General features: G+C 41.4%; 1 protein-coding gene across 17 annotated transcripts in view; it reads right to left on the bottom strand.

Annotated features, from left to right (window-relative positions):
* Window positions 1-24,936, bottom strand: part of ADGRL3 (adhesion G protein-coupled receptor L3) — a 478,165-nt gene that overhangs the window by 136,080 nt on the left and 317,149 nt on the right. For all 17 annotated transcript variants that reach the window (XM_015861714.1, XM_032444013.1, XM_032444015.1 and 14 more), the window contains one exon: window positions 6,133-6,213. In XM_015861714.1, coding sequence (XP_015717200.1) covers window positions 6,133-6,213 — 81 coding nt within the window. The remainder of the gene's footprint in view (window positions 1-6,132; window positions 6,214-24,936) is intronic.

Raw genomic sequence — 24,936 nt, 5'->3', positions numbered from 1 at the left:
AAAAAAAAAAAAAAAAAAAAAAAAAAAAAAAAAAAGACTTTTTTTTTTTTCTTTTAAGATTTGTAGGAATAACGTAAAAGGTGTTAAACATCACTCAGACTCCTTATTCCCTTCAATTCCTTAAATATTTTCAAGTGTAAATACTTTGAACAGTTCCCACCAGCACACACGATTTAACACTCCTCCTTGAGAGACTTTGTTAGCTCCGGCTTTCTGCTGGAGAGAACGCTGTTATCTTATAAATAAACAGCAATGCCCCGAGGTCCTCCTCTGCTATGAAAACACACATTCCAAAGAAATAAGAGCAACAGTTCAACACCAGCGTAAAAAGAAATCGGTGAACAGCATGCAATTAACTTTCTCTGACTATGGATTAGCTACAGGACATAAAGAGGGCCTTGCTGATCGTAACAAGCCAACAGGAGGACTCTTGGCCTGCTGTGAGACTTCCAGGAGCTCTGACCACTCGGGGTATGACACCAGCTATTATCGCTCATGGTACCTAAGTGAGGAATTTATAAATACTGAGCACAGCCTATGTTCAAAGGAGCTGCCTGCTTCGGGAAAATCAGAATAACCCAGGAAGATGGACATTTCAGAACAAACCTGAACCGTGACAGCAGATTTTTGAAGAGCTGTGGATCACACTGGGAAAAGCATCATATACCTCAATCAAAGCTCACTCTCCATTATTTTCACAACCCTCTGTCATCCCCCCTGAGCTGTTTGAAGACTCATCTCCAGTGCAGAAGCTGAGGCCTTTGAATGAGCTGCCCATCATGACAAAAAGTTGAGTTCAAATGAAAAAATAATTAATCCAACAAATGATTCTATACAGACGTCTTCAAAGTAAGGCAGCTGAAAATTCACTGCACATGTAATGCTCAAAGCCATGGCCAAACTTTTACAATGACAGCTGCTTCACAGTGAGCTTACTGTGAATAGTCACCTTCAAATTACTGGTGAAACACCAGCCCTCAGATGAGAAAATTCTGCTTATGTTTGTCTTACTTGTTGCAATCAATGAGTGTTTATTCCCCAGCTCAGGAGGAATGAGATCCTCTGGTGGTGTGCACGTAGTGGCTGTAAAGGAAAAGCCCCGAGAACAGTCGCTGTTGGAGAAAAGGCTGAGCAAAAGCAAAGAAAATGTCAGGAGAGAGACAAAAGGAAGAGCAGAATATCATATAGCAACCCAGCACTGGATGGGGACAAAGGGAATAAGCTCACAAGCATGGGAGGCCCTGACCACCATCCAGTGCATCCAGCCATCTTGGCTCTAAAGTGGTGAAATAGCCTGTCACCTGGACACTTCCTCCTAAAACATGGCAGGAAAGTAATTTTGCCTTAAGAATCTGAAAGACATGTTGCTGTAACTAACCCCAAAGGGAAGGAACAAGGTTAAGTACAATTGGGAACTAAGAGGGACACCATAAAGGACTCCCAAGCTGAGTAAATTAAGGAGACTTGAGCAAAAACTGGAAAATCCTGGAAGGAATGAGAAGATACTAGGCCACCATTAGCACTAAGCAGAAACATCCAAACAACACATCTCTCTTGTAGCCTTGAAAATGGGAGGGGAAGGCAGGACAACGAGTGTTTCAGGGCCTGGTGAGCACAAGACACGTGGCTGTGTGCGTCGGCTTGAATTATCACAGGAAGCACCACGGGGCCTCACTGTGCTTTGTCCCCCTTTCTGGGTCTGGGAAGGAGTGCTGGGCTGTGCAACCAGCCCTGCTGGTAACCGGCTGTCACATCCTCCCACATCATCTGCAAAGCCAGCGACCTTCTCTGAGACCTTTGGGAGGAGGGAAAAAAAAGGCCCAGAATGCGTGCATCCCAAAAACCAATCTATTTTTGGTAATAAGATTCTGCAGTGCTTCTGATGCTCGGGAGCAGATGACAGTTCCTTGGACTTTGCAAATGTAAAGAGGAAGAAAAATGATAAAGTGGGCCCAGCTTTTGAGGGAAGAATGCACAAAGGGGCACACCACTGAGCTGGAGAGGAAAGGGGAAAAACAGCAAAACTTCTGCTTGTGTCTCAGATACCAAATCCTACAGGATTTCCTATAGGAGGAGATTCTGTGCCTAAGGAGGCTGAACCACATAACTGAGACTTACAGGAAAACAGTCCCAATACTAGAACTGGGACCAGAACAACCTCCTTGCTTGAGAAATATGCATGGAAGGGGGAGAACCTTCCATTTCTCCATTATCTGCTATACATTCGTAGAGCTGGGGAGCAATACACGGTTTTGCTTATAATTTCATGTTTTGGAAACACACTGACTTTAAGTGTATCAATCTCCAAGACAACTACTCCCCTTGAGCTTTGACTTTGAAGGAAACCTTCACAAAATGCTAGCTCAATGGGGGAGGAGAGCTTCTTGAACTGCCTAGCTGTAAAAGCCAGGCATATATTTCATGTTTAATATGATTCCACATATACACTGAAATCTGCTTCAATAAAGCTTTATAAATAGTTTTAGTGTGTGGATTCACTAAGTTTAATTCACTCTATCTACTGTATTTTAGTACCTTGCAGAAACTGAGTCCAAATGCTAAATTTAATTTATTGCTATATATGATAATTCCATCAAATTCCTTTCTAAGGCAGTGTATCAGAATCACCATTATCTGCAAAATTCCTTGCTACTGTCAGTAACCAATGATCCATTTTTAAACACAGGTTTAATTCTCAGCCTCTGAGATCACAAGTATGGGTACAAGAAAGGATTTGCTGCCATAGTACAGTGATTGACAACTACAGCTCAGTAAGGCAGGACTCTCCAAGTGAAAAGAAAGCTTCTTGGAACACTACTGGCTAGTAACTACCCATGGAAGACAGGGAACAGAGCTCACCAAGGTAAACAGATTCCTTCTCTTTATATGCTAGCCTCAAAATGGGAGGCTCAAGAGGTTGGAGAATAGCCCTGTGGAAAAGCAATCTGGGCATCTTGTTGATGATGAATTAGATCTGAGAAAGCAGCGTACCCTGTAGCTAAAAGGACTAACCATACCCTGGGTGCTCCAGACCCAGCAGTGCCACTGTGCAAGGGGAAGGGTTGTTCCACTCTGCTCTGCACTGTGCAGCTTCATCTCCAGCACTGGGTACAATTTTGGGTGCAACAATACAAGAAGGAAAAAAACAAAACCTATTAAGCATCATCCAAAGGAGGCCCACAAAGATGATGCTATGATTTCAAAATCCAGCCACCAGTCCTAGCCTGCATCATCATCAGGACTGTGCATGATGAATATACAACTGCCACTTTGGCACCACCATGGCATTTTATCTGTATTCAGAGGTCCAAGGCCTTATCTACTCCTGGAATCATTCTGCATATGGACAGTGTAAACAGGTGTGCAAAAATAATGCATCTGAATCATCAGACTGAGAGGAAGTATAAAAATAATGTGTAACACTGCATCATATATGGAACTAATTTGAAAATACTCTCAAATTAAAAAGGGTGTGGGTAAAAATCAGCTTCTTGTTTCAAATGCTGATACAGCACCTTATTTCTATTAAGTGATTTACGGTGTCATTACTGCATTACTATACAGAGCAGTGGCTCAGAGTAATTACCCTTTAATGTATGATGACACTAATGTACTAGTAAACTACTGGAGTTTATACTCTATTCAGCATGAACATCAGGACTCTGAAAGGCAGGTAAAAATGCACTGCATGCATAAACAATGTGGGTAAATGTCACCAGCGATAAAATTTTTAAGAAGGAGAAGGAAGAAGCAGTTACAAATAAATCTGCCAGCTGAGAATTGCAACTGCATAGACCCATAGCAGCACTAAATCTGTATGGTTTTTAATACAGGAAGGAAAGATGTTTTTATATCCCTAACCTGGCTCAATTTCCATTTATTATAATTAAAACTGTAAGGTGGCTATCACCTATGTTCTTCTTGTCACTTTAAGTGCAACACTAACCGGTAACTGGTGTTCAGCTCAGCGCTAGGGAGAGCATGGAAGGGAAATGAAGGGTATCAAAGCAACTAAAGCATTTAGTGGTTCATGTTCACTGCTGTAACCTGGTACTCTAAATTTAAAGTCCCAGCTATTGAAATTGTAGAGAATCAACAACAGCTTCAGGAATGTAGCCCAGAAAAGCTACCTCATAACTGCTACATACTTTGGAGAAAAAACAACCACCACGTAAGTTTTAGAACACCCTTATGAATTTTGGGCACTAAGGCTGGAAATGAGGTGGCATATGCAAAGCTAGATGTACATGTCCCAGGGCCAAAGGAAAGCCCTGCTCTTCCCCAGGAGACAGTACCAATTATAATATTTTTAACACCCCCCCAGACACCAGCTAATGGATTGGCTGCCTCCCTGGTTTGCTTCCATTAAATTACACAGGGGATTCAAGTCCTTCTGCCAGCATGTGGCACCAGTAATATCATTCCTTCCACACTAAGGAGTCCTTTCTTTGAAATGTCTCAGTTGGGGGGTGGATGGCCCAGTGGAAGCAGTTAATGTAGCAGTTTACGTTGAACAAACTCCATTTTAGCTTCTCTGCAAGTGCTACGACTGTTCTGCGTGACAGACACTGCCCTGATCCTGTTGGTAGTGGCATTCATCTTGCAGAGGTAGCTATACTCTCCCAAATGGAAGATTACTGAAGGTTTTTTATAATCCTTCTCTTTCACCTTGGAGAAAGTAAGGCACAGCATCATCTTTGCTGTTGTTTCGTTCTCTTTGCTGTTCCATTTCACAAAGGCTGCTTCAGACCCCATGACAAAGTCATACATTGACCTATTCTAATTAAGTTCTGAATCATTACGTTCAACATCAAAGTAAGATTTGGGTGAGAAGGTGCTGAGATTCCTATCTGTTTCTGCTTTACTGGAATGCTTCACTAAAATATCTGCTTCTGGCTGGCAAATTTTATTACAAACCTGGAGGTTTTCAAGTAGCTTAGAATAAGTTGACAACCTCATATGTGTCAAATCTCATCTTTGGGTGTACCTCACCCAAAAATGAACAGAAACTGTAGAGTGCCAGGAGCCTGTACATGATTGATCTGACTCATAACTAGCCTAGCTTCAGAGACAGCACTGTGAATCCGGCATCCTCTGCCATCCAGAACATAGTTCTGCCTCACAGAGATGCAAGACGAACTACCAGTGAATAATTGTGCTGAGGCTGGTTATGTACAGCAAGAGTCAATTCCTTCATTTTCATTACTTCATCAGCTGAGAAAACACACATTCACACTTACAAAGGGAATCAAATGAGTTACAGACCAAGACGCATGGATGGTGATGGAAAAGCTCACTCGAACTTAAGACAGCCTTTCATGCCAAGCGCATTAATGGTATGCTTTCATTTAGTCTACAAAGTCCTTCGGCTATTGGAGGTGTAGGGATATGTTTGCAGTCGCAGCTGCAATTCACTGACACAAAGGTTGTTCTGTCCCTCAGAATATTAGAAATGCACAAAGAAGTGAAATTTAGAGGACAGATTTCTTCATATTATGTAATGACGGTGAGTCTATCCAGATTAATCTTTCATTAATATATTTTTCAACCACATACTCTTAAAGAAACATATACCCACACAAACATGCTCTCAGCCTTACAGTGGTGGAGCAGAATGGCATAATCTCTGCAAAGGACAAGCTAGTACCCTTCCTGCCACTGCAACACATTTTGAAGGGTGGGAGAAAGGAAAAAACAAACCAAGCCAACAAAAAACCCTAATCTATAGCATATCTGCCTGCTAGCACATTGGCTGTCATATTTTCCTCCCATTCCTTTCTTACATAACATTCCTTGTGTTTGTTGTTCATACACATTCCAGAAGCTGATCAAGAAATTTCTTAGTATGCTGCTTGATTTGTAGCAGTATGAATGCACACTCTGGGTCTGAGCCCATTTCCCCAGGCCATGGGGAAAACAGCAAGGGTTCATAACAATGCAGCTAAATAAGGCTGAGAAATCAAAGGTGAATATCTCTCATATAACACTTCCAGAGGAAATAATTTGTTCCTGAGCACTTGGATGAAGCACGCTAACTTCCCTGCAGCCACTCAATGAACAAACAAATGACAAACACACATGCCTTTGGCCCTTTTACAATGCGCATGCATGGAGACTGCACCTCTGACTCACCCTTAGATGGCGGTCGCTCCAGATCGGAATCCAGGTGGATGGGTGGAGCAATATAGGAAACCTGCCCATGGTGAGCCTGCCCTGTGGACAAATAAGTGTTTTAGTTGTGCTGTTTTCCACAGAAATCTATTAGGGTATAATGAAACATAGAACATCTTTGTGGCTCAGGACTCAGAACAGGTTTGTGAGTATTTTTTCTAAAGCACATTTTTCAATGTCCAAAATGAAGATATACTTCCATTCTGTAAAGGCACCTACTCACAACTTATACCTGTTTTACCACTACCATGTACTTTTGCACAACGTTCTTTTAAAAGGCCATGTGCCACAGAAATTAACCAGTTTCCTACAGACACATTCCATCTCTTAATTTCACTCTAAGAGGCAAGCAAGTACTTCTGTGTCACAAAACTTTCTAAAGGAAGTAAGGCATGAAGTACAACTGCATCTGTTTGTCCCACCTGCAGAAGACACACATACTGCTTTGTAGAGATCAGCATTGCTTTCACCTGAATGGGAGCTTTTCACTTCTCAACACTGCCATGCAGCTTCCCAGTAGGTAGAGACTCAATTCTTCTCCAGTAATTTGGAAGTAACTATATCAAGAAACTTTTATTTATAATAAAAAACATGTTGTTATAATTCATCTATTTACTGTAACAATTTACAGGGTTGTTAATCTCTTTTTCTAAACACGGAAAGTTAATGACACATAGATTACGATAACAGCTAGAGTAACCTTCCTGTTTCAAGTAATATTCGTGCTGCAATAAAAGCAGTTGATTCCTCTTATGAGGCACATTCCAAATAATTAATATGGCTCCCTGTTGACACTTGCTGTTGTTGCTCCAAGCAATTTCCAAGCTAGCATCACAAGCAGCAGAGCAGTGGTACACTCTTCAGGCTTCTTTGTAATGAAACCCAGGAATACCATGAGCACAGTATGCTGGTGCACATAATATGTTGAGAATGTCTCTTCAGGGGTATAAAATATTAATGGAAAAGGGGGATAGGGGTGAAAGCATGTTTGAACGGACAGCATGTATTTACTGCTTTACACCGAGGCTGACTTAGATAATTTGCATTATTAGCCATACAACAACTGGACATTATTCAGGTTTAAAGTCTACTGACACACCATAAATTCTCTATTTGCTTTTAAGTGCTTTAACATGGGAAATCTGCTTCAGGCAAACCCATCGCTAATAATAAGTTACCCTGCTTTCTCGTTCTTGTTTCCATGTTAAAAATCCATTTAATGTCATTAATGAATACAAGTCATCATCTAATAGCTGATTGGTTCTGCAGTGCAAATTCTGCCTGCTCTACTCCATGCTGCTCAAAGTGCAGATCGGTGCCCTTATGACTATGCAACAGGCTCCCTGCTTGCTGCATCCCAGACACTACCAAAATGCAAAATAACTGAGGTTGGAAGAGATGTGGAAATTGCTAGTCCAGTCCAGGGACAGCAAAAGTTAATTGCTCAGAACTGAATCCATTTTAGATTTGAAGGTCTCCAAAAAGAGAGACTTCACAGCCTCTCTGGGCAACCTGTGCCAGCACTCAGTCACTTGAACAGGGGGAAAGAAAAAAAAGCTTATTCTTATTGTAGAATCACAAAGGTTGGAAAAGCCTTCTAGGATCATCTAGTCCAAATGTCAATCATTGTGTTCAAATTGAATTTCTTGTTTCTCAGTTTGTGCCCACTGACTCTTGTCCTGTCACTGGATGCATCTGAGAAGAGTTTGGTTTTGTACTCTTCATTCTCCATCTCTGCACTCCAATCATGAATCCAGGCACATCAATAAGATGCCTCTGGACCATGCCTGCTCTCAGCAGAACAGTCCCTTATCTCTCACAGAGAGATGCTTCAATCCCTTTATAATCTTTCTGGACTGGTGCCAGTAAGTCCTTTTCTCTCCTGTACTGGGGAACCCAAAACCAGACCAAGAATCCAGGTGTGTCCCCACCAGAGCTGAGTAGAGGGGCAGGATCACTTCACTCAATCTGCTGGCAATGCTCTGCTTAATGCAGTCCAGGATTCTGGTGGCCTTTTCTGTCCCATGGGCACATTGCTAGCACATCACTTTTTTCCCCCTTGTCAAGTCTTCTTGGGACTAAGCGATCCCTAGTACAAAGAAAAGTGATTCTGCTGGTTTGAAAGGTTAGGTTGGAGTAAAGACGACACATGCACAGTATAAAAGGCTGATGAATATCTGTGAGTTTGTTTAGACATTCATTATGATTCAGGAATGACTATGGATGTTTATGAATGTTTTATAAAAGCTTTTACCTAATATGGAGGAAGCAGTAGCATCAAATGCTCACTTTTGACAAATGAAACAAGTTGCTGAAGGCTTTTATCTACTTGCTGCTGATACAAAACATGCCTTTCCCAAAAAAGTATCAAACTTTACTCCTGTTAGACTGTATGCTTTTCACAATGCTAAATAGTGCTAATACTGTATATAAAAGCAATGCATACAACACCTGTGCTTCATTTCTGGGCATGAATGCCAACTTAGTCTGGAGACTCATCAGTCTTTCCATAGGGGAAACAAAATTTCTCCAGCTCACCACTGCTATCTGTAGCCCTCATTATGCATTTATCATCAAGACCCCCTGCAAACCTTGTTCATCAACAGAATCCCACTTTTTCTTTGATTTTACTATTTCTGGCATTGGTGACCTCCTAGGGGGTTGAGGGAAGAAAGCCAAGGGGCAGTGGCTGAAGAAGGCCTCAGCACAAGTACACAGAGGAAACTATTAAGTCAGGGGACAAAACCTGATTATCAAAGTAATGAGTCCTTCTAGATTTAACAGTATTAAATGTTTTACCAATGACTCATAGCATCATAGGACTACAGAATATACCAAGTTGGAAGGGACCCATAAGGATCACAGAGTCCAACTCTTGGCTCCACACAGGACCACCCAAAATTAAATAACACATTAAATAACACAACTCCATTAAATAACAATTTTACCTAGTGAAACTATGTAAGATCTTGAAGCTGATGTCACTGGCACAGCTAAAGTCAGTCACGAAGACTGACAGAACAAGTTTCTCCAAATTACAGCAATTCTTGTCCCTTTTATATGAGTTTAGCACTTTTGGATGCTTACCTCAAGCCTCAGCTCTAGGACTGAGCATCCCCAGTCAATCACCTTCCCTCTCCAGGACCAGCTATCACATGGAAACACTTGGAAAGGAGAATGTGTAAATCTTATAAAAAGAGGGTAGAAACACTCAACCTCTCCCTCTTCAAATCCCCATTTCTTCAGCTGTTTACAGTACATGCTGGATCTGTACAGCAGACCTTGTAGTGTCATAATGTGGGACGTGGACCTCCTGTGCCCACATGGCTGTCTCTCGGTCTATTAAGCTTTGATGCACACCTGCACATCTATTACTTCAGAAGCCTATTTGATCTCACTCAAAAGCCTGAAGAGGTGCCCACTCTGAACTGTTCCTTGTGAACTGAATCTGTGCCTATGGGGGATGAAATGGATGGTGTCAGGCCCTTCCCAAATTTCATGGAACACTCCAAAAATAACTGCACCTCTTCAAATTAGTGGCCCACTTTTTAATAATATACAAAAAGAAAATGAAGAAAAAGAAAAGAAACCTATTTCTAACAAAATACCAAAGGTCAGGATGCCTCTCTTGCTGATGGAAAGCTGGGCTTGCCTTGTATTACAACAGCTTGCACGGCCCTCTCCAAATCCCACTCTGACTATAACCATCTGGTGTTTCAGCAGCCGGCTCTCAGGTAAAAAAGTAAACAGCAATCAAACGTAATCATCAAAGTAACACGTGATGAAGTTGCCAATTTCATATCTAATCACTTCAGTCAGGCTCCATTTCCTTTACTCTTCTTGCCTGTGAGGAGCAGCCACCATCATGGCCCGCTCAGGAGGGCGAACAGGGATGGCTGATGGCATGGTGCCCTGTGAGCAGCAGGAGAGGGGCAGAGAGGCTGCTCTGCCATGTGATAGGATGAAAAAAAGGAGGGTTAATGCTGGAGAGCTGCTGTGGTTCGCTCCCTCTCTGCTGCTTTTTTGCATAGTGTGCTGCAAGGAGTCAGGCATGGCCAACACTGCATAAACATCAAAAATGCTGTTTTTGCCAGTGGCTTTCATGCTCTCACCAACGTGACCGGTCAGCCAGCACAGCCTGGCTCTGCTCCTTCCCTCTGCAGCACAAGCCCTCAGGTGAGGCAGAGCATGCACTGAGCTCGGGGTGGGCATCCCAAAGGTGCTGCCTTCTGTGTGCAAGGTCTCCCTTTACACTCAGTCACTGCCATTCTGGCAGCGTAGTACAGAGGTGGCCTGGCAAGTCCATCTAGTGACATGTCCTCCCTCTAGAGGAGGAAACGGAGGAGATGTGAGCACACTGAAGGAGTGCCTGGTTCACCATTACCTTCAGGTCTGACATATGAGAGACTAAGCATCTTAGAAAGCCACAAAGTAACAAGAACAAAGATAGCGTTTTGTGAGGAATGCCGGAAATGTAATAGTATGGCCCGAGGGATAACTTTGTTAAGGGATCTGGATGCTTACAGATACAAAATCAACATTCACACATCTTCAGAAATCTGCCCTTCAGTGATTTTAGTCATCTAAAGATTCCATGATAATGAAACCACAGGAAAAAAACGCAGGCACTAACCAAAACCTAGCAGTACAGCAGCCTTAGCTGTTTACATATTAAAAACGCTTCCCCTGTTTCTTTTTGGAAACATACCCACCGTTTGTGCACATGACAGTGCAGACCTCCCTCCCAACCCTGATCCAAGCATCCAGTGCCTGGTTTCCTCTGGAGGTGAAAGTTCCCTTTCTTGACTGTCCCCATCCATAGGAGATCACTGCAACACATTCTCTTTCTGTCATGTCAGATTCCATCGCTTGCTGCTCTGTTTTCTACCCAGTTTCCAGCCTCCTTCAGTATGTTTTCACCTTCCACTGGCTCCCTTCTATTTTTGAGATCCTTCTAAGACTGCCTAGCTAGCATTTCACACAGAATATTTCATTTAATTTTGTGCCTGCAGCTCTCACGACCCGGAGTTCCCTTACACTGCCTCTGTCTCCTACATGCTTTCAGCACCTTCGAATACAGCCACCTCTGTGGACTGAATTCCTCATTCTGTTTATCCGTTCGCTTGGATTACTAATGAGTAAGTTAATAACCATGAAACCGCACGTTAATTCCCGAGACTTTGATTTCAGTTCTTCACCTCATTCTTTATTTATTTATTTTTTTTTAAGGTAACAGTGGACTCTGGACACACACCAGTTAATCTGAATATGGTCTCAGAAAACACATCAACAGTTTTTTACCAAAACAATTACATATACAATTTCATTTCCATGCTGCAGCTCTCCCCTTCCAGCTGAACAATTTGATTTTTAAAAGCAATCTAGTTTGTCTGGTATGAGCTGATCTGTAAAAGACAACATTACTTTTGGACCAAATTTCTGTAATCCTTCATTAACAGGATTTAAAAAAAAAAATAGTAATAATAAAAAATCTAATTTATTATCTAGCTGAAGACCACATCCAGTTTGTTGGATTGCTGTTTCCAAGATCATCACTCTTATCCTCTTTAATTTCCAAAATTAGCACATTTTTCTTGCCCTTTTTTTCCTCCCCTCATGGGTCTTTTTGAACAACAGAACATGTAGGCATATATAAAAACATATGGAAAGAGAAATTAAAAAGCTGCAGGCTTGCTAACAAACTCTACTGACATGCCATTAAACAAATTTCATTTAGACCTATTACTCTGCATATATTCAAACTTCTCCCAGCAGCCTTTTTACTTTTACCGATGATTATCTTTGCTAAACATCATTTCCTCACTGCCCACCCTTTTCCATTTTGCATTAAAATCTTTCTTTTTAAATAAAGCTTTTATAAAGCCATTCCCTACCGCAGACATGTCAGAGTTAGCACTGATTCTGTCTACTGCTTCATTTACTCACAGACTTCATTGGAGTTTCTTTTTTTCATCTGTACATCATTCTTTCATTGCCTTTTTAACTCCTTAGGGTTACTGTAACTCACCTACTCTCCCTTCTCTCCCCCTCAGGCTTATTTCCTTGTCCTTCCCTGGAAGCCTCACACACTTTTGAATACAAGAAATCCCTCTTTTCCAAACAATGTTCTCTGAGTACATTAGCTCTGCACTTTTGCCATTTTGCCTCTTCCATTTCATACCTGAAATGATTGTGAGCTTAAAGCAACTGCAAAGAGATAAGCATGGTACCTGTGAGCAAAGTTGCACAATGTCTGTGGGCAGGGCAGGGATGTTAGGAGCAGCTATAAAACAAGGAGGATGGGGTCTCTGGCACCACGACCATAGGGTGATTACGTGGTGGCTGCATGCAGTTTCCTGATCAAGCTACTTTATGCACTTAGAGGTTACCAAAACTAGAATCTGTGGACAACCTACAAGCTGTGTCAAAGAGGGTGTACCTGCACAGTTAACACAACAAGCAAATGTTTCTTCTCCCATTCCATGCTTGACAGGAGTGAAGTTATAACACTGCAACTTCATTCTCTGCTTCTGAAGCTGCTTCTAAATGTACATAATTGCAGCTCTCTGAAATGTATATAGATACATCTTAAGATACATGTGTATAATATATCTTAAATTCCACATGTAATATAAAGTCTGAGTGTAGGAGATGCAAGACTGCATAGCAAGACACAGCTGATTTTCTCAGAACCTACCAGGGCAACACAGGGCTGTCAAATGCAAACCCCAGAGCCAAGGAAGAAACGTCTCCAAAGGAAGCAGGGAGAGAGGTGAGTTGGGTGGATGTTTAGCTAAGGCTCTGTCATGCATGCACCTCATGATTTAAAGTAAATGCAAATCCACAAACAGAGCCTGGCAGCATATGTGTGAGCAGAAAGCATGATAAAATAGGCTAATCTTTTCTGAGGATGTACTATTCTTGCTTTGAATCTGTCACAACAAACAGCAGCCCTAACCATGAGGGAAAGGAAATCAAAATGGCCTTTTTGGCCATTTGACAGTCATTACTTGGGTGGCTCTATGCTAGCTGAGTTTTTAGGAGCATTTTGCAACTGAGATTGGAATTACATACAAAAATGTTGGCAAGAATAATGCCAGAGGAATGGGTTAAAGACTGATTATTACAGCAGCTGAAGCAATTGGACACTTTTCACTACTGGCAGCTGCGTACTTTCAAGAGAGCTTTTAGGAGTCAGAAACTCAAGACACAGTGGAAGTCAGGGGCAAGGAAGCTTCTTCAAGCCACAATGAGATACTTCCCTTTGCTGTGCAAATGTTGTAGTTTGAGTTCTGTGTTTATATGAACCTTACCCCTCTGTTAAAGACTTAAAACATTTGTTTTAGGAGGGCTTTAGCTCTGCAGACTCCAGTACGTGTCTCAGAATTTATCCTGACTGGTATACGGGGGGGGGGGAAGAAAAAGAGTCTGGAAATATTCCACACATGCTGTTATAATTGAATAATGTTAAATACCTCCTATCTTCCCCACAGACAGCAGCAGGTGAGGGAAGGCCCCCTCCAGGTCTAGCTTTCTCCAGAGCCTAAAGCAGGGAGCTGACCTGCATTTTCTAAGATCTGCTCCCCAAAAGCTTGCCAGCAAGCTAAAAGAAAGACAGCACATCATATTACTCTTCTCTTGCCAGATGTGTTCATCGTGTTATGAAATATGATTTACCTATCACCTGCACTGGAAACTCAGGAGGGGAGAGTGATTTTGGTTCAGACGAAACCAAGGGGTTTGGAGCAAATATAATACTCAAAGCCCTGGAGGAGATGACAAATATCCATAAGCAAGAACTGCCCAGAGAGGGTTTAGCAATGGCAAATACAGCTGCACCTCAGGAGGTTTTCTTGGCCACCTCTCAAAGATTTAATCTGATACGAGGAGGGCTGTGCCAACTCTTACTGTCCTTACTCTGTTCTTTTCCCAAAAGTCAACCAGGAAGTTTTCATCTGCCTTAATGGGTTGTGGATCAAGTCCAGCAAATTCTGCTTCGGATGAGGCTGAAAAGACTTGATATAGGAAAATTTGGAAGAGTTTTTTGGGAGAAACCTAGCCAAAGCCATCCAGTCCATCTCCTGTAGAGGCAAAATAGTTCCTTATGTTGTTTTGAAAGGTATCTCCTTGAGGCTGCCCACTGCTTCCTCCAAGGTACTAATCAACAGATCTTGCTGTCAAGATTTCATCTTAGTTTTTCCTTTCTTGGAGGAGAGATCCTAATCCCTTCCTGCCTGAGATATTTCTGCCATATTTTTTTCCCTCTTGCTTGTTCTTTTTCAACAGCTTCACTTTTTAGGGCCCTGTCCTTCATTGCCGTGCTCTCAATAGCGCTTGTATTTACTCTCCCTACCCCTACTATCAGCATTATCAAACAAGGATGCAACTTCACATTATAGCTAACCAATTTAACAGTGGTCTTCACAAGGCCATGGACTCCCACCCCCTCCCTTGCAGCAAATCAGACAATTAATGCAAGTACAAACCACGCTAGAGCTGATCTGATGGAAAGCAACCCAACAAAAACACTAATTATTAGTTTTCTGCTGGCTCAGTGAGCCCATCCAGCTCATCCTGCCATAGGAGCAGCACCAGAGCCAATACAAAGGGAAGGGTAAGAATGAGAGAGCCAGGGTGGAGGGGGAATAGGGACAGCTATCAGTCTCAGTGTAACATACTGTTCACACCTGTGAACAGTAGGAGCACTGTATCTAGATGCTCCATTCTTACACAAGACTCCTTGCCCTGGAGACTCCCACCAGTTGCTTCCTTTCTTTGCCACCTTTCAGACAGCTTTTAATCTACCTGCCAGTATATTTTAGAGTGCTATATCTCACTGCTCCAGGTCAAAGGTTTTACTGAAAGCCATACGTGTGACAGCATGTTTATTCCTTGCATACAAAGCCTACAACACAGCTCTATCTTTCTGTTAGTTGGGCTGCTGTTGTTAACACAGGAAGGGGAGCAGTGGGGAAGAGAAGAAATCAGGCAGTAGTCCTTGTTACACTTAGCTTAAAATTCAGTGGCGAGGCATCTGGGAGGTTGTCAGAAAAATCAGCAGAGATGCTGGACTATATGGCAGGAGACACATTTGAAGCAGACAGGTAGATGTGTGACTCAACAGTATAGAGAGGGTAATTGAAGTGTCTTGTAGTTTCAAATACTGTGAGATGTGGTCCAAGAATTTGTCACTCTCGCTTTCTTCCATTTGTGATAGCCTACAGCAGATGTCCACTACAATATGCTTTTACTTCCCAGTCTATGTCTTTGCATGCTTAGCATGGTCTCCATCCCCATGGCATAGTTCCATAGTAATACCTATATCCTAACTGTGATCTTTTCTCCCCCATCAGTTCCCAAGTAGGTAAGATCTCACCTTCACTCACCTTCTGTGTCAGACACATCTTTCCCCAGGAATCCATGATGGCAAGTCTACAAGAAACAGTTTCAGCATACAGGGCTGCTTCTCCAGCTCCCTCACATGCATCCACTCATCTTGGTAAATGACCCTCATCACCACACAACCACAAAGCACACTATAACTCTGCACTTTCTGTGACTCAAGAGTGACTGCAGCCCAAATGGGACTGCCAGACAATAAAGAGTTACAAGAATCTTCTTCATTACAGGTATTTTTATCCACCGTTGTCATTAAGAAAGTGCAAGAAGATGAGTGATTTGTTTTCCAAGAGGGTCAGCACACCCTAACTTCATTAATCACTTCTTTTGATCTACTACAGAAGCTCTGAGACAAGTAGTACAGCCTGCCTAGCTCTGCTTCCAACTTATTACCAAGTTTGAGCTAAACTAAGGTGCAGAGATGTTGCAAGAGGGGACGTATTTAATCCTACAGCAAGCAATCAAGCAGGAAAAGAGATTAACACTAAAGAAATTAAATGAGAGCAGGTATTTCCTCCACTAACTTAAAAAAACAAACAAACAAAAAAAAAAAACCCAAAAACCCAACAGTAATCTAAGCTCTTTTTTTTCTTTATTTTTATCTTTTTTCTTTTTGAGATAATATAAGTTATGTCTCAGCGTGAAGGACATGGCTGCCTGTAGAGAGATTTTGACAACTCCCCTCTGAGTGCTAAAATGCTGTCAGCTGAAAAACCGAGCTGTTTGGGCAAATTGATCCAGCTCTGACAGACTTCCTCTCTGTTTTAATGTTTTCTCTCTCAATCAAGAACCATCTAAAGAAGTCAGGTTTGCAGATCCATTTGGAGAGGGGGGAGAGGAGGGCATATCACCTACCTTTGCAGCACAGCTCTTTAACCTAGATGTCAGGACAGACCTGCCACACAGAGGGGAAGATCTCAAAAATCTCTCATCCTTGCATATAGCAACTGTGTATGGCCTCTCTGACTACCTATGAGGGCCGAATCTATATATACATTTTGCAGGTAGACAGTAACAGTATAGTGAGCAGAGCTTATAGGCCAGGATTTATCTCCAATGCCACTAACAGGCAAGCAGCTAGAGCAGCTGCCCAAGAAAGCTTGAGATTTCGTCAATAATCATTAGGAATCATCGCCCCCTTCCTCAGCCCAAAGAAAACGAAATCTGAGCATTTTTAAGCCTCGTCCCTAGCTGCGAATATATCTGTAACCTTTCCACATCACTGACAATTTTGAATACAATTTTTGATGGTCAAATCCTGGGAGTACTGTTACCACTTTGTAGCAAAGATTAAGCATGCTGCTGTCACAGTCAGTAAAAGAACATCTTTTCACATTGCCTCAGTTGGGCACTCTAGAAATCTCTAGTCCACTAGGGTGAAGCAGTGCCAAGCAACTTAAAAGTGTCTTATAAAGTCAACTTGGGGCATTGTTTTTGCTTTCTTTTCACCTTTGCAATAACAGAGCTTTACAACTTGACTGCTGTCCTGCTCATGGGGTGCTTCTCCACAGTTTTTTCTCTTTCCACTTCACCCACTTGTTGTCAACTGAGCTAGGAGAACCTATGCTCAATGTGACCAGCTTTCAAAGATTACTTTAGAAGATTTGTGCAGTAGAACTGCTAATCTGTAAATGATAAGACATCTAAAGTCAGTATTGTAACAATGACAGTTCCGGTGAAGCTCACTACTGACTTCATAAACATAATTATGTTCCCTTCTATTGCCTCACAAAGCCAGAAACAACACGGAATGCTTCACCATCTGTCCCTCTCATTCTGCAACCCTGCATTTGCTTCCTTACAGACAGGAACTGAGAAGTTTGCAGTGGGTCAGAAACTGTACAAGCCCACCAACTTCAATATAACTGTGCAGAGTATAGGTCCATATATTAAACATTGTTCTACAGAGCAGATGTTTGTTTCATACAAGACCAAATACGTTTTATTATTATCAGATTTTTTATATTTGGAATCAAAGCTTCCTCAACCATGTGTCTAGATTATTCTTATCTTAGTTCCCACGATGTTACTGTAAGGCCTTTGGATGACAGTTTTGATTACAAGTCTGCACATTTCCTAGAAAAACACGATCCTGATTGGTACTTGTTGAATAATGCATACTAATTCCAGCCTGAGCCTCCTTCGCATTGAATGAGTCATGGTGGATGTCTATTCTCTGCAGCAGGCAGCAGCAGGCTCTACAACAGCGCTGCTCTGTGCTACCAGCACTGCGACAAAGTACTTCAGGTTTCCAGATTTCCTGATACGTCAGTCTGTCTGCATACACGCAAGGGGAAGAGCCAAGCTACACTACACAGTTTGTTGCATCTGTCTGGCTCAAAGACGGATTACAGGAGGCATACAGCATGACTGGAAATCAAGTAATAGAGTCTGAAAAGTACATCAAAAAATGGCATTTCAACCCAAGCAGAAACTCTTTCAGCTCCTTCTGCCTTACGTTCATCTTTTCAGTGAAAGATGATGTTACAAAATTAATAGAAAACTTCAGTTCTGAATATTTACCTTTGCAACAGATGATATTCAATTTGTACTCAGTCATATATTTCACCACCTCCAAAACAGAATGATTGAACAGCTCAATGCAAGAAAAAAGGATTTTCTTTTTCATTTAGAGGCTCAATTCTTCAGTTGCTTTAATGAATATACACTTCCATATGCCCTCTCATGATCTGAGCAAAGAAGGAACACCAGTATTTCTGAATAGTTGTGAAACAATGTGAGATTCGAAACTTGTGGTAAGTTGGTTTCACACTGAGTAATGATTATGACTTCCTCATTGCTGAGTATGGATATATGCTTGTCTTCCCTGGATCAGGGAGAGGAAAAGGAACTGCATTTAGTCATTGTTTTGCATCTCATAGCATTTGGGGTTATTCCAAAGAACATGTAGATGATTTGATGTTACTCGAAGGAAGGAATGATTTCTGGGTTTGCTCATTGGGACTGAATCAGAAATACTGGTCATTACAGCTCTGATTGCCACAATAGTTTCAATTGAAGTAGCAGTGGCTACTGAAGCAATGGCCCCTGCAGGTGGAAGCAAGTGTCACTTAGGAAGGTGGCTTTGCTACTCCCTGTGTCAGTCTATCATTTCAAAGTGAGCTTAAGCTCATTCTCAAAGGCGACCTTTTTAGTGTGGGAACTCAATCTTTCACTGTCCTTCCCAGCAGGGACAACTTAATTAGATATAGGGTTTCCTTCTCAAGTTACTGGGTTTGAGGATTCATGCTGCTGTTACTTCCAGGCAATTCAAACAAAGGCAAACACAAACAACAAATAGAAGGGAAAATTCTGAAAACAAACAAACAAAAAACACAGATAAAACCTGACACAGCTCTGAACAGCTCAGGACTTGCTTTCACAGTAGGATGGAGACCCTGGCATTCAATCCCATAGTGCTAACTCTGAGGGAGCAAGTCCTCTGAAAGCATTTTCCTTTTCAAGAAGCCAGTAAAAAATCTCTGGTTAGTTTCATGTAGTCAAGAAGCCAGATTGCAAACTGCCCTTTACTTGAGACAAAGGTGACTTTTTGTAAGGTTTAAACTACTGGGATATTTTATTAAGGGGTGAGACCAGGGGGAAGGGATCAATTACAGGAAAAAGTGGAATGGAACAAAATATTTCTATTACTGATTGAGGGCAGATTTTGCACTTTTTGCTTACGAGCTGGATGAGCAGGGAAGCAGATTTTCCCCAGGTACCTCAATCACACTGATTGCAAAGGTTACAAATGACCGGAACAAGCTTAGAGAGCTCCCAGAACAAACAGGAAAGAAAAAGAAAACAAACAACAACCTGCGAAAAAGCCTTGCTCTGTAAGGAGCTTGAAATGATACTGCTCCAAAGCTGGTGCTGGAAAGACACTTCACAGACAACCTCAAGGATGTCAAAATAAGGAGAGACACCCCCAAATTCTGAGATTGCATCTTAGTGCTTTTAAACCCAAAGCAAAGAAAACCCACGAAAATATTTAGTACTGTGGATCTAGGCATTCCTTTCTTGTGTCCCAGATCTTCACAGATTATATTTTAAAGCTTTTCTTCCCACTAAGAAGTGCAAGAATACCTTTGTACTTTTAAAGAAAACTGAATATGTCATGATCATGCAGACAAGCTCAACAATGCTGTCAGTAGAATTGACAGCACTGAAATTTAACTTCAGAACCAAAATGCAGAGCTCATTCTCACAAAAATACTTGCACTTCTGAGAGGCAATGAAGAGACGAAGGGAGCAGAGTACAGTGCCAGACGTCCAGCCCCTTTGGTGCTCTGATAGCAAAGTCAAGCTGCTGAGCTTTGCACAGGAACCTTGTCTTGCCAGATCCAATGGGACAAACCACCACAGGGAGATGATGAGTTGGGAACTGGAATATCTCTAAACAGCCAAAACGAACATCTTCAATCCCATTCATAAATGTGGGCACTATTCAACAAACTGATTCATCTTACATTTTCAGTGGATGAAAATCATGAAGTTTTCCTTTGTCTATCTACTAAAACTTCAACCAGTCTCATCTACAATGATCTCCTGTTAAGTATAAGGTTTCCCACATGAAGAAACTAGGGCCATCTGAGGTCAGCAGTCCTACTCCTCATATGTAAGCTAAGAAAATTGTAGGCAAATGAAGCCATTGAAAACTTCAGAACCGATCAGTATGAATAACCAGAGGACAGGCAGCTGTCAGGGAGAGATTGTGTAGACACACTTTGATGGCAGCAAACACTTTCTGATCTAGTTCACATCTCCCAATTTCAGACCAAAGGTCCAGAATTCAATTTTAACTACCATCAATACAGCTCTAACATGGACAGAAAAGATTACAAGATAAATGCAGTATGGGTGCAATGAAATGAGAAAATATCATGACCATTTGAGGATGCAAAATATGACTCAGCTAGAATTACAATGAACCTCAAGGTATTCAGGAGATGCTGTTGAAGGAGAGCCCTGCAACATCAAGAGGAAGACTATGCCTGCACTACTAGGAAAAGACTGTGCACCTTTCATATTAGTGAAACTCTCATTCAGAAACCCTGGAAAGGCACCAAGGCTAATTTTTAACCAAAGTCATCTGTGCTTAGCTCTGCAACAACTGATGGCCTCATAAAAAGACCATATTCGCAGCTAGCTCTGCTGGCCAATTCTCACTCGCGTCTCTGCTTCTGGCATTCCACATTTTCAGCCACATTATGCACATTGCAGCTCCCCTTGCTGGTTTGTTGTTAGCACGAGGCACCCAACCATCACAAACTCTGGCACATGCTGCAGACCCTGCTAAATGCCAATCCCTCTATATGAGCCTGAAGCTGAATCTCAGTCTCTGCATCTAGCAATAGACATGCAATATGCAGATTTGTCTTAGTATGTAATTAAACACAGCACAATCTTGGTTAACTTGAAATCCAAAATACAGGGTGGAACACGAATGTTTGCTCACTGTGCAGAGTTAAGGCGCTGGTTTTTAATGTAGACAAATGTCACCTCTGGGCATAGTTAGAATATCTTCCTAACACGAGATTTATGAAGATAAAAGATTCCATCCCGGAATTTCAAATAAATAAATCATCCGGTAATTCATTTGGTGTGCTTGCTCCTTTTGCTCCAAAGTAAAATACAGGGTACATGATTGATCTTACCCAGTGATCAACAAAATTCAAGCAAACAAAATTTCCTGGTCAGTCTAGCAAGGACTGCTGGGATTTTCCAACATTTGCCACCAGCACAGGAAAGTTATGAGCTAAAGAAGAAAGAGTAAGAAAGAGTCACAAAATAGCCATAGGTTCAGATAGAAAGGTCAGGAAATATTCCTTGGTAGATCCTCTTTAGGCAGCTATAATCCGCAGCTTCTCTGCTTGGACTAAAAATGAAATGAGTCCAGGCTCAAATCAACTACAAGCACTTTACATAACTCCAGCAGGGCTGAAGGGCCATGAGTCCAAACCAGTGCTGGGCAGAAAAACTTGTCCTCTGAAAAAAAATTCTGACATGCAACATCCTTATTTAGTCATTACATTGAATATAAAGCCAACATTTCTGGAGCAGCGTGATTTTCACTGAATGCTGACTCAAAGATAACCAAACCTTTTTTTTGATTCCCAGAACTGACTTCTTTTCCCCCTTGGGTAATATTAAAACATTCCATGCTAAACATAACATTAAAATTTAAAAGTAACAATATTTTAACATTACTAATGGTAACAGTAGCATCCAAATTACTTGTTTTGATACTTTCTGCCAAAAAAAGTGCAAATTCCTGCAAAGTCTTCTGATTTTGCACCAATGGGACATTTTCCAACATTAAAAAAAAACATTCTGATGAAAATGCATTAATGTGCTGCAGTCTAAATGTACATTTTCCTACATCTAAGGCTCAGGGCAACATAAAAAAAACCTTTAACCTTACTAGAGGAAGAGGCTGCAAGCAGTAGTGTCCCAGCTGTCTCCATTTGCCAACTGCATGACTTGGACTGAGTCTTCTCTTCACTAACTGTAGGGTGGCTCAGGAAATCTGCCCATCCCTTCCCAACTGCAGTACCAAGCTTTGCTTCACCACTGCGGTTTGGTCCAGTCCTTTTCCCAAAGCTTTTAATCTTGGTTAACCATCTGATATTATCCAATAGAGCCCACAACTGTTTCTACTTTCCCCCAGGTCTACTTCACATTAGTCTCGCCTAGAGGACTCTACTGGCCGGAACATAGGAAAAGTGATAGAAACATATCAATTCTTTACATTGCATTTGGAGTGACATGGGGAATCAGACCATTTGTTCTGCATAGCATCTTGATGGCTGACTGAAGTTAGGGAATCCTACCAAATACTTGTATCTAGCAGAGCACATGCATTGCTTATAAAAGATCCCACCAAGGAGAAAAAAAAAGCACACATACACAACACAAAAATCTCCTGTCTGTAAAGCAACAAGTATGTCCCTGCCTTCTGTGAAAACAAAAGTATATTTAGTTTAATCACCTTGGCAACTGAGCCAGCTTGCAAACTCTACTTTTTCAAATATATCTAATCAATGTGTAAATATCTCTCCCCCATACAGAAACACATGCACATATATATTTATATAAAATGTGTACAGCTTACTGTTGATAGTACTTCCTCCAGTATTAGCTGCAGACAAGTCTGTACTCAGTGTCTGATTTCAGCTGCCAAAAGATGAAGTCTGAATACCAAACAGACCTAAATTTAAATCTCAAAGATGTGAGTGCGGCTTTCTCCAAGCAAGTCAAAGGGTCCCGCAGATGCACCTCCAACAGAACCACCCTACAGAAGCAGGATGACATCCTTCTGGAGGAGTGCTGCTTCCATGACACAGCCATGGACTCCAAGGCAGTTTTTTCAGCTGCTGTTTAGAAATGAAGGTAACTCTGACCTTGAAACACTGTCCATAAAGAAAAAAGCACAATGTATTTCAGTAGATAACAAATCAAGTTATATGGAAATCTGGAAAGATGATTTTTTTTTCTTTTTTTTTTTTCCCCTAATGCTTTGAAATTGCCTGAAAAATTTCTTCCCTAATAACTGGATCTATTTTTCAGGCATTCAGTAGAATGATCTTTATGTTGTTAATAAACACGTTAGTCTAATGAATATCTCTTAGCAATCTTGCCTCTAATTCAGGAAACCCAAGTGCAGCTGAGATAAAAATATGCACATACTAAAAGCTCAAATTGAAGAAAAAAAAAATCAATTCGAAGTTAAATTACCCATCTTAAATTTCAATATAAAGCCCACTAGAAATACTGAGTTCTTGAACCTCAATTAATCTTTAGCTCTTAAGCCAGAAGGGAAAAGGATTCTTCAGAGTACCAGAAGGGAAGCTGCAAAGAGCTCAGGCCAGCTTGCCAATGGACGTCACCATTGCTTATACTTCCATCCGTGGCTCCGCTGGGCTGCTTAACTCGTGCTCATCTCAGACTCCTTTGGGTTTCTTTTTCCAGGCACTTGTGTGCCTGCATGCGTGTGGCATACATTTTCCAGTTCCACTTCTCAGGAATTAATTGGCAGAAGTGCTTGTCATGGTTAAATAATTTTATTTAATTTGCACCGTGTGAAGATATTTGGGCAAAAGGGAAAAATAATTAAAATTTAATTACATTTTTTTCCCCCTTTATAATGAGAAACAGTTGCATCCCTTGGAGACTCAGCTAGGAATAGAACATCATTCATTTTTATTGTTAAGTGTGTGATTCAAGGGAAAAAAACAAACTTAAAATAATTTTAAAAAAAATAAAAAATCAAAGATCAATCTCTTGTAGTAGAAGAGTGACATGCAGCCAAGCCTAGAATAGGTAAAAACAGATCTCTAGAATCAACGGCATCTGAAGCTCATTAGGATGCTGAGAGGATAAGATAACGTCAGTGTCCCAAACAGAAACATCCAGGGGACCTTCTCACGGGTTTCTACATAAGTACATACACACACGCAAGTACATTTTTACTGAAAGGCTCCGAGACGTCTCCTTCATGAGTCCTGCCAGCTCTAGGAAGCATCATCCTCAGAGGCTTCACCACACACATTAAAGAATTACTTAAAACTGAAAAGCTATCATCTCCACTTTTTTTCTAATTTCAGGCCCATCTCAAGCTGAAATATCAGTTTGCTTTCTCTAATTTCTAAGTGGGAAAAAAGACTGCCTAAGCCCTCCTCTCCCCTTCATGCTCTCTCCTTTTACACATAACATTGGGAAAGGATTTCCCTTCATGTAAAACACCTAGAGAAGGGCAAAGGAGGCAAACAGAGGACAGAGATGATATATTATTGTTACAGACAGTCCTGTGATACACAGAAAAAAATATTTCCCATAACTTCCCCCCAAGCTCTCCTGGTGTAGAAATAACCAGGAGGGCAAATTTATGGACATTCATAAGCCCATGAGCAAGGTGACAGAGCATATGCTTTCTGCCTTCAATGTACAGATCAGTTTGCACAGAGATCAGCAACACAAAACTCCCACTAGCATTATCTTATACACCAGTTAGCCCCCACGCCATTTCAGCATCATTTGGGCTGCTTCTCATTGGCTACAGTTGATGCCTCTACTGCCAAATGCATTGGGATGATGATGTCCAAATGCACTATGGTCACAAATTTCACTGTCAAGGGAAGACAGGACTTTCCTAACACTCCTTGATATGTGCCCATGTTGAAGTTTCTTTTTTCCAGTACAAAACTGAGATAGGGTAACACAGCTGTTTTCACAGTGCTTTATGTAACAACATCACAGCCGAGGTGAAGCCTCTCCTCTCAGCTATCCTGGTTTGTGTTTGTCAATAACCACAGATGCCTGAAGGTGAAACTTATTCAAAATATCACAAAATACACCAACCAAACA

The sequence above is a fragment of the Coturnix japonica genome, chromosome 4 (genome assembly GCF_001577835.2).
Source record: "Coturnix japonica isolate 7356 chromosome 4, Coturnix japonica 2.1, whole genome shotgun sequence".
Taxonomy (NCBI): Eukaryota; Metazoa; Chordata; class Aves; order Galliformes; family Phasianidae; genus Coturnix; species Coturnix japonica.
The sequence above is the reverse complement of the archived record's forward strand: the minus strand, read 5'-3'. Positions and strand labels throughout refer to the sequence as shown.